The 9,968-nt window shown below is 41.9% G+C and overlaps 1 protein-coding gene and 2 long non-coding RNA genes across 6 annotated transcripts in view; 1 reads left to right on the top strand and 2 right to left on the bottom strand.

Moving 5' to 3' along the window:
* LOC111266432 (uncharacterized) overlaps positions 1-2,596 on the bottom strand; it is an 8,459-nt gene extending 5,863 nt beyond the window's left edge. Inside the window, exon 1 of the long non-coding RNA XR_002684092.2 lies at positions 2,533-2,596. This is a non-coding gene — a long non-coding RNA (uncharacterized LOC111266432). The remainder of the gene's footprint in view (positions 1-2,532) is intronic.
* Positions 2,546-9,968, top strand: part of LOC111266428 (5'-AMP-activated protein kinase subunit gamma-1) — a 63,813-nt gene continuing 56,390 nt past the window's right edge. For all 4 annotated transcript variants that reach the window (XM_022843905.2, XM_022843900.2, XM_022843903.2 and 1 more), the window contains exon 1: positions 2,546-2,634. In XM_022843905.2, the coding sequence (XP_022699640.1) occupies positions 2,628-2,634 (7 nt within the window). In that variant the 5' untranslated portion in view covers positions 2,546-2,627. The remainder of the gene's footprint in view (positions 2,635-9,968) is intronic.
* LOC111266435 (uncharacterized) overlaps positions 7,329-9,968 on the bottom strand; it is an 11,847-nt gene continuing 9,207 nt past the window's right edge. The window contains exon 2 of the long non-coding RNA XR_002684098.2: positions 7,329-7,523. This is a non-coding gene — a long non-coding RNA (uncharacterized LOC111266435). The remainder of the gene's footprint in view (positions 7,524-9,968) is intronic.

The following is a 9,968-nucleotide window of genomic DNA, read 5'->3' as shown; positions in this document are numbered from 1 at the left end:
TGGCTGGCTGGCTGGCTGGCTGGCTGGCTGGCTGGGCTTCTATGACAACTCGACGACTAGGATGTAGGGCAAAAGATGGACGAATGCAGAACGAATAGACTGCATTAGATAGTTGTCGAACTTTTTCTGGTGGACTGCAGCTAATTATGAGCGCTGGACGACACTGTATAATATGACTTCAGGTATACTGAATAAATGCGAAACACGAAGCTGCTGAACTTAATTGTCACCTACGATGAGATTTTGAATAGCGTCGCTTGGATAAACTGCGCACTGCCAACGAGAGGACTGCAATAACCATTATTCGATACAGTAAATATTAACATAAACAAAAAACAGAACGGACAGACGAACCACATGATTGTGCCTAACTGAACAACTGCTTTATCCAGATTTAAAAAATACTCAACATACGATACCATCTTCTTTGACACAATAACAAAAAAAGTTCTACCTCTGTCCTGTAGTAGTCAGGTTCTAATGTGAGCAGCTCTACTGCGTCGTTGCAAAAGCAAATTTTAGTTTGTGTGTTGTGTGGGCTTCCTTTATTTTCGGATCAGCAAGTGTCATTGTCGTAGTCAATGGACAGACGGTCGTCGTGACCCAGTCGACGCTGGGTGATTGCGAACGATAAATACAGTTCTGGCCCATTGTTAACTATATCTTATGGCGGGTTTTCTTCTGTGGTATTTTTGGCTAGACCGCAGCGGTGCTGCCAACTAAACAAATGCCTGTTTGATGCCGGTCCGGCTACTGGCGTAGCCGTTACTGAGTGCGGTGTCAGTAGTTACGAGAGGCAGCTTACAAGCGAGCGAGCGAGCGAGCGAGCGAGCGAGTGAGTGAGTGACTGAGCGAGTGAGTGAGCGAGTGAGCAGCCAGAGAAGCAGGCAGTAGCTGTAGCAAGGAATATGGCCGGGCCGGAACGCAGCGGACTGCTCAAGCTGTGCGCCGTCGGGAGTCCAGAGCAGAGTGGTGGCGTTATCGGTGGGCCCCGGTCCCTCTCAGGCGCAACGTTGAGGCTGGTGCTATTGTTCGCCCGTAAGCCACAGCGGCTCGCTTGTAGTCAGCTAATCAGCTAGCCATTAAGTCGGTTAGGCGAAAGTGCTAACGTAGTGGCAGTGGCACCAGTGACGGAGTTGCCATAGTGATTGTTGCAAGATTATGACGAAGACTCTAGGCCACGACGTCGCCGCGAAGTGCGCACAACAGGCGTTTCAGATGCAAGGCAAATACGAGTCACACACTCACGAATACGAACAGAATGCAGGCTGCCGCTAACGTCGTCGCCAGCTTAGATGCATATAGTAGCAAATCGGTGAATCAGAACAGCACGAGTAATTGTTTAGCTTTTGCTGGTCGAGAAGTTTCGTTAACGCAACTGCAGCGGGGACAACAACAATAGCAACAACAGTACTGGCGGCAAAGGCTGCCAAAGCAGCAGTGGCAAACGCTTTAAGAAAAGCACCTTAAAACAGCAATGAGCCCGAAGATGATTCTAGCAGGTGATCGCTGGCCGCGCACTTAGTAACTGCTACGTAGCAAGAGCATACTGGTGTCACACTGGCTTACTAACCAGTTTACTGCTCGTGCGTGTCGGATGGATTACGCCCGCGATTAGAACAATGGCATAAATTTATAGAATTGGAGACAAACAGAACAGAAACTACTACTGCCCGTTAGTAGTAGATGAATTTACCGCCAATGAACCAACATCCGCTTTGCGATAGTACAACATCCTCACGCACACAATACTGCGCCCAACTCCAGTGAAGGCGAAATAACTTGCTACTATCTCGTTATTATTCACCGTCAATAAAACGTTTGTGTCAGGCCAATAGGTAAAACGTATCTTTGCACATCAAGAGTTCAACATTGCATCGCGTCAAACACAAATTCGGTCGTATCTGTACAAAAATTACAGACAAAAAAACACCAACAGTCGGAGTTAGCTATTTTGCTAGAAGTTTTATTACCTAAATGATTTATCACGAAAGGGTGTGAACGTGTGTTGGGGCACTGGACATTGCGCGTGCAGCACGAATGAACACGTGTATGTGTGTGTGTGTGTGTGCGTGTGTGTGTGTGTGTGTGTGTGTGTGTGTGTGTTTCTAACAAAAACACACAGAGGGAAAACTAAGTTACTCTTGCCAACTGAACCGTGGAATATGTCACAGAAATGAAGTTGTCATGTAAAGAAAGGAGAATACGCAAGCGTTTCGCGTAAGCGGAATACCCTACGAGACCTTTCCCTGCGGAGCAGAAAGGGTCTCAATGAAGCAAGGTCTTCAACGTAGTCGACAACGACGAAAATGCAGTATTTCGATAAAATCTGACAGAAACAAAAACGTAAACATGCAAATACGAAACCGTCAAAGGAATCACCTAACTCAACAGAACGTCACCAGTTTACCCTGTGAGTTACGAAAAGGTGCGCAGACTGAAACGGTCTAAAGATAGAACGAACGAAGATGTTTATGTCATCTGCTGCCTAAATCGTTCTTTTTTTTTTGGAAATTTTTGCAAAATACTTACTAAACGACGATGGCGTGATTGTTGTCTGTACTGACCGACAACAGGAAAACGCGCTGTTAGAGAGTGACCATAACACCTGAACAGAACGGACTTCAATGAAAGGTAAGCTCGGTCATGTTTGGGGAGAAGGCACTATGGGGAGCAAGCGAGAAAGTAAAAAAAAAAAAACGGAGCCGCCTATTGCTAATTAGTATAATTTAATAAACTGCAGTTTGGCACTCACTCGCTCACTCTCTCTCTCTCTTTCTCTTTCTCTGCTCGTGCAATGGCCTTTGGGAGGGAAGGGTTGTTTTCAGTGACTACAACGGTGCCGTCGCTCGAACACGGACGAATTAAGGTTTGGTCAAGGATGACCTCACTCCGTTAGAGCGTCACATAACATGAGGACAAGCATTAATATTATTCCTACTACTGCGACAATTACCATGATCAAAAACGAAAAGAAAAGTAAGGCTGCGATTAATGGGTGACAGAATTTCGCGTCAACAGTAAATCATTACAATTAAATTCAACGACCGCCACTAATAGTTATCTCCCGACTGTCGAGCGCAACATGTTGTAAGGCACTTAATGGCGGCCGTACGCTTCGACGGTGCCACCAGCAGCTGCCGTAGCCCAGTAGTAAGCTGCTGTTACCAACGGGACCGACAGGCAAGCCGCGTCAAACTAAATTTCACGGATCACCTATAGGTGATATATGCATATATATGAATGGCTTGAAATGAAGAGATGTATACACACACACACACATATATATATATATACACAAGTGCGACAACAGTGTGCGGTTCGTCCAGGTTCTTTGTAGAAGTCCAAATTGGCTGTTCGGTGTTGCGTTGATCAAAGCCGGCTCAAAAGCCACCATTAATACACGGCGATCGCTAAATCGTTCGATTGTTTCAGAATATTGGATGTGTCGTGTGGTTACTGTAGTTTTACTACCATTTTGGCGAGATCAACAGCTTGTGTTTTTGGCAGAGGGATTCGTTATCTATGGTCCGCGCTAGCTACGAGGAACGCTTTGCGGTTTTTCTCTAGAGTATCGTAGCGATTTTGGTTACCAAAATTGGCTCAACAATTAAGACAGGGGAGAAACACAGCTGACCGCACGTAAGTTCTAGTCTGCAAGATAGCCTTGGTACCGCAGCAAATGGATATAATCTGGAGCCTGACATCGAAGGTATTCGAAGCTTATTCGGCTAAGTAACGTTTGAGCGAGAAAATTTTGGATAAGACGTTGTATCGCGTGTGGCGCTCTTCATACCGTGCAGGTACCGGTTAAATGGTCAAATGCTCTTTGTGTCGATTCGGGTGCGCGTGTGTAGATGACGCTACTTTGTACATCTTGGGCAGTGTAATCATTTGACAAAATAGTCTTTTCTGTAGAGGCAGTAGCAGATTGTAGCAACCTCTAGAACTGTCTAATCCTTTTAGTTGTCGTTGTAGAAGCTGAAATCTACAGCCAGGACCATTACGATCACCACTGTTCTAGTCGAGAAGGTAACGGAATCATTTTTAATTCGTACATGCTTACAGTTATATTTCTTCTGCTTCTCTTGAAAGTTATTTCATCTAGAGACGAAATACACAAAATAACCTTTACGCCAGCGTACTTCTTGCGGCTTTTCTCTTGCTTCCATGGTATTCGTGACATGTTTATGGGAATACGTATAAGAATTGAAAACGTGTGACCCGTTAAGTAGTAGTTCAGTCAAGAAAAGCCTCCCATTATCAACTCCCACAAACAGGTACTTACTGGAGTAATACACCATAAATTTATTTATCAAACACGAGATTAGGTAGCGTTAGAAGATAACAATCGTAATTACCTGTTAGTTTTATAAAACAACAAAATATTGTTTCCTGAAAAAGGTGTTTTCAGCTATGATATCTAATAACATATAAACTAAAGAAAAGACGTTCAAATCAAGCGAAATCTAATAGTTCATCTAACTAGAAAAAATGGCCGGGCGAATAACCTGATGAAATTGAGGTTTTGTCGTTTTTGCTAATTTTACGTTCCTATTTTGAAAATCTTTCCTGATGCCCGGATTCATAGAAATTGTTAACTGCACACCGAATCCGCTTACGAAAAGGGATGGCATATTGTCTAGTACTTATTGCTGGACCATGTGGCACGTAACACAGTCAATGATCCGCATGTTGTAAAAAAAAAAACGTTTAGTTAAAAGAAAAAACAGGGTAGGCGAAAATGTGGCCCTCCCATGGTGACGATGTTAGAACGCTTTCGAATTAGCCTTGGTATATAGCGTTTCGTTCAACGTTTCGCGTTGTTTGAAAACTTGAGTCGATCTTACAAGAAGCAGTAGTAGTAGTAAAAAAAGTAGAGGGGCTATTATTCAGGACACGTATAAATATTCAACGTACACTGGAAAGCTAGCTCTATTTACGTTTTTAGGCTTCCAACAACTTTCTTTTATTTTATAGGAAAGATTCACTTTTGAAACTCTCGCTTAACGTAAACGGCAAAGCGGCACTTAGATCCGGCAGTTAGCTACGAATGAGATGATAGGGCGCCTATTATATCTAAATGATATATTTTCATACTGAGATAGATGTATCGACGCTTGTTTCTATTATTTTTGCACATGTATGTGTACTTCTTAGGTTTATTCGGATTTATATTTAGATTTTAGAATGGGCATAAATCCAACTCTTTTACCTAAAAAATTTTTGGCTAAAAGATATTCATAATGCAAAACGTCGTTTCATCGTGCTAGTCTGTAAAAGAGAAGCAAGCGGTGTAGTTGAGAGTATTTTTCTTACTGCAGCCAGTTAGTCTATGGAGCATTTAAAATAAGTTCTTTTGAAGGTGGAGAACAAACCTCTATACCACAGGCAAACATACTAAACGTATTAAATAAAGTACTCATCTGGCAGCCAGGGTAATGCACATACGAATTTTGTCACGGTCACTTTTTATCTACGTAAATCATTTGACATCTACATTCGTTACCGTTTATCTCAGGTCAAATATAAATATGTACATTTAAAGAGTAAGAGTTTGTATACATATACGTACCAACCATTACGCTCTAACGATTTTTGTAGATCCGCACACGTGGGCATAGATCGACGAGAAAGCATCATGGTGAAGACAATATGCCTGGTAATTTTTTCATAGGCGAAGATTTTTGCCAGGAAATTTCTAAATAGCACTTCTCGAACATATTTCCCCATTGATTCTTATATAGAATAAGACGCCTGTTCTAGGCAATCTCCTTAAGCGTGCTTGTGAAGCATCTCAATCGAATATGTGCTTACTTGTCCCTAAACAGTAGGTATAAAAAAGCAAGTTTAAAGACTTCTTGCTGCAGGGTCAAATATACGCTTCTGGGTGCAACTTGGCTAACGAACTTTACACTAGATAGCTGAGTATAACACTGCTGACCACAGAATGTCCGCATGAGGTTCTAGAAGGGTCAACGAAATACGCAACATTACTTTACGATTAGGTTGTTTATTTAGTTAGCAAGCCATTTAAGAATTTTCGAAGCCGAAATGGAAATCCGCAATCTCCGTTTTTGACCGCTATCTTGATGACTCTAATCGATTAAACTAATGCAAGTAATAATGCAAAGTCTGCAGTCCTATAGACACTATCCCTGCAAGTGGCCGTTACTTATAGCTATGAATAAACCGTGTGGGAATCAGACTAGTTGTTGCTTCTGCCTGTCACTGGAACTTGCGCAGCTTATTGAGGTTATCCCGATAGGAAGCCGAGTTGATTTCTTATGAACAGCCATTCGGTGGATTGACGACAAGGCATTGATGTCAGTGATATGATTTCGACAACCTCCTAGAAACAGAATGTTGGTTTTCACCTACATTATTACGATACTGTGCTACTATTATTCACCAGTACCAATATTAATCATCGTTCTTCGAAACGCCAAGCTCAACATCCGTGCTTTTAATGTTGGTCCTGATTGGTGTTCGTATTTACCAACCTGGCCCCACAAATTATTGCCAACCAAGGGCATTTTATTCTGTATATTATATCATTACCTTATTATATTATTTAATGTTTGACAAGACTATACTTTTTTTTACAAGAAACTATGATTAAATAGGTATATATTAACTGGATATCTTTACGAACGGACAGCAACCCTATCTGCTGCTTCCTGTTTTGCCATCAGACAATTAGCTTCGTTGATGACCTCGACACACACACACACACACACATATATATATACATATATATATGGATTGAATTTGCAGTCGTTGTTACAATGGTGCAAAATATGCGGATATTCTCATAGTCGAATTTAGGGTCTGAACACAGTTTCGCGAGCATATCTACATTTCCGAAGTAGATTGGAGAACTTTTGCCCAAAGATTAAAAAGTTGTCTATAATGCAATTTGAGATAAGTCAACAATGGAGCGATTTATGTAAGCCCGACCAACTCAACCTCTGCTAGCTGACACGTCAGCCTGGAACTGACCTGAACTTAGACAGAGACACTAACCTCGATATTAGGCTAGGCCTAAAATAACGCCGAGTCAAACAAATTTGCTCCCGAGAAATTAGAGCTATTGACCCTAGCGAAGGAAGTATCCAAAATTTGCGGGAAAAAGTTGGCGCATTTCGATCCCTGATTAGGCTAGTTCAGCGAATGTCAACTAGAACACATTTTAGGGCCGTCGAAAATTTAATCTCAATCTGACGACAGTGCCTACCAACTTGCCATAATAAATTTCGAATCGTCGGGTGAAAAAGTATTCTACCTTTTATTCTATCTTTATATAATGAAATAAAAACGAGCCAATAGCGTTCGTGTTTATTCAGTCATTCGTGTTGTCTGCCGACTGCTATTTACTACTGCCAGCAATAAGCACAACGTTTTCGATTTATTCTTCTTTCTGGCCATTTTTGGTTTGTGAAGGTTAATATTATTCAGAATCATCGTAACACTATCAAATCCACTCGGCACATGCTGGGCTCTATTTTCGTTAAGTCCATTTCCTGTAATTACAATATACGATCTATGAGCAATTCGTTACATAAATTCAATCAAGCTAAGATCATACCTGTAAATCCACGATCTTCAACTATGCCCCATGGCCCTAACCATCCCACATACGATCGACGTTGCTGATAGGATCTATCTCGTGTTGTACTCAGTATGATTTTCCAAGTATATCATTGGCGCTTTGATAGTTAGACGCTCTTACAATCGAACGTACGGATAGATAAAATCGCAGCTGTTTATGGTGATTAACTTTGTCTGAGCGAATGATATTATACGACGAGTTCTATTGAGTAATATAAAGGTATATCTACCTCCCCTGTTAAGGCCAATTACAGCGAGCTTCGACAGGATAATAACATGGCTAAGGGTTGCCAATGAGCAGCCATTCTAAATTTAGAAACAGCGACAATAGTAAACATTTTTCTCAGAGGTGTATTACGAATCGCCGCTACGATAATATTAAACAAATAGACGTGTTTTTTTTTCCTTTTTTAAGGCAAATAACTCACGCAAAATCTGAGGGCTGGGCAAGCGAGCTCCCTGTTTGTCGTTATTTTTTTGGCAACCTAACTTAACAACGCCTCTTCATTGTTTTATTAATAAACTGTTTTGTCGCTTGTTTTCATTTTCTCATACGATTACTCTAAAAATCAGGCGCTATATTACTAAACAGGAAAAAAAATAGGATGTTCTCGGCTATTGTAGTGCATACGCTTTTTCAAAGCGGCGGTCATATAGTTTTGACAGTGGCGGGTATGGTGTTATCGTCATTGGGTGACAAACATATCGTCGCTGTCTAGATGGCATCGGTATCAGGAAAAGAAGTACGATCGCAGCGTTTTTGTACCATCTCATATCACTGCGATGGCTCCTGCCAGTCCGTATTGGTCAATTGCCGCCTCTGAGAGCCTTAGCAGCTGTTGAATTACCCCATCGTTAATAACAACGCATCTGCTGTACTAAATAATGACTTTGCTGGCCGAGAGGCAACATCACTGATTGTATCGCTAGCAGAATTGGTGAATGAGTGGGTGATTATGTATATGTGTACGTCTATAAAAACTGCAATAACAGTACCAATAGCCACGAGCGCGATATCAACGGCGGCAACAGCGTTCGTGCAATACCTCGCGTTCGTGGTGACGCTTTCCCGAACGTTGACTGTACTCGTCGTCTTCGTTGTAGCGGCCACTGGTGTTGCGGTCGTGACAGACGGCAATCGATTCGGGGCGATAGGCTTTTCTCTTCCGCAGTGATACGCATTTGTGAACGTCTATGAGTGGTTCCTCGTCGAAGTGGTGTTTAGTACTGGCCAATAGCCGTCTGTGCTGCTAACTGAGCTGTAACTGTCCTATCTGCCTGTAAAATTGTCTGTGTCCGCTATCCTATTGCAGCAATGCCCGTTTATCGTCAAAACCAAATAGTAGCCAAAATAGGCCATAATCTGTTACCATCCACTCCAGCTACTACCAACAGAGAGGAAATGGCGTAGCCCAAGTAGCTAATGCGCATCTCTTTGAGCGCGTTCCCATGGTAACGATAACGAAAGAGCATCCTGCCATGTCGGTCCAAATCACAATATTGCTAAAAAAAAATATAATACAAACAGTTTCTTTTTCTTGTACTATAAATGTGAGCCTTAGCTTGTAAGTTCGTTACAAGTGCGTTTGATGCTTTTTTGTCATTAATTCATTATTAGCTTGTCTTTGGCACATCGTGTTGGACCATCCCGTAAATGCTCAACGGAACCTAACTCTAAAAGGAAACAATGTTTTGATTAGACAACATTGATCACTGATATAATGCCCGTTATTAGCGATGGTTCGTGCCCACTTCTGTGGCAGCTTTTCGGTTCAATTTTCTAGAAGTATTTGCGATTGACTGGTCGATGTTTTTTTCGTTTTGAAAAAACTTAGAATTCTTTCCATGAAGCTTTGTAAGTATCAAAAAAGGCGGTAGTCAGAAGGAACAAGGTCGGGACTGTAAGCTGGATAAGGCCCAATTTCACTCCAACCAAAGTCCCACAGTTTTTGGTGGGTTGCTAGAGGCGTATGGGGCGGTGAGCTTGTCATGGTGAAGCATGGATGGCTTCTTCCTCTATTACTGGCTATAGCAGGGCGCCTTTCTTGGACGCATTCTTGGATCTATTTATAGTTCTTAACTGAGATAACGGTTTAGCTATTTCAAAGAAACTCATCGAAGGACAATCTCACCAAATGGGATGTTATAGATGGGGTCCAGTTTTATTTCTCGTATGAAAGGCACTACCACGCTTTAAATACGGTCTACCCTGTGGGCCATTTATTATTGTAGATTACACACTCCCCACCCATCACCATCTTTACAAGAAAAGTGTTGTTCTCGTTCGCTTTTCGAAGATTCATTAGTTGATGATTCCTCAAACTTTAAGAAACCCATATATCTATTCGATTGTAACC

Source organism: Varroa jacobsoni, unplaced genomic scaffold, assembly GCF_002532875.2.
Source record: "Varroa jacobsoni isolate VJ856 unplaced genomic scaffold, vjacob_1.0 scaffold_1081, whole genome shotgun sequence".
In the NCBI taxonomy this organism is placed as follows: domain Eukaryota; kingdom Metazoa; phylum Arthropoda; class Arachnida; order Mesostigmata; family Varroidae; genus Varroa; species Varroa jacobsoni.
This window is presented reverse-complemented; position numbering and strand designations above follow the sequence as displayed.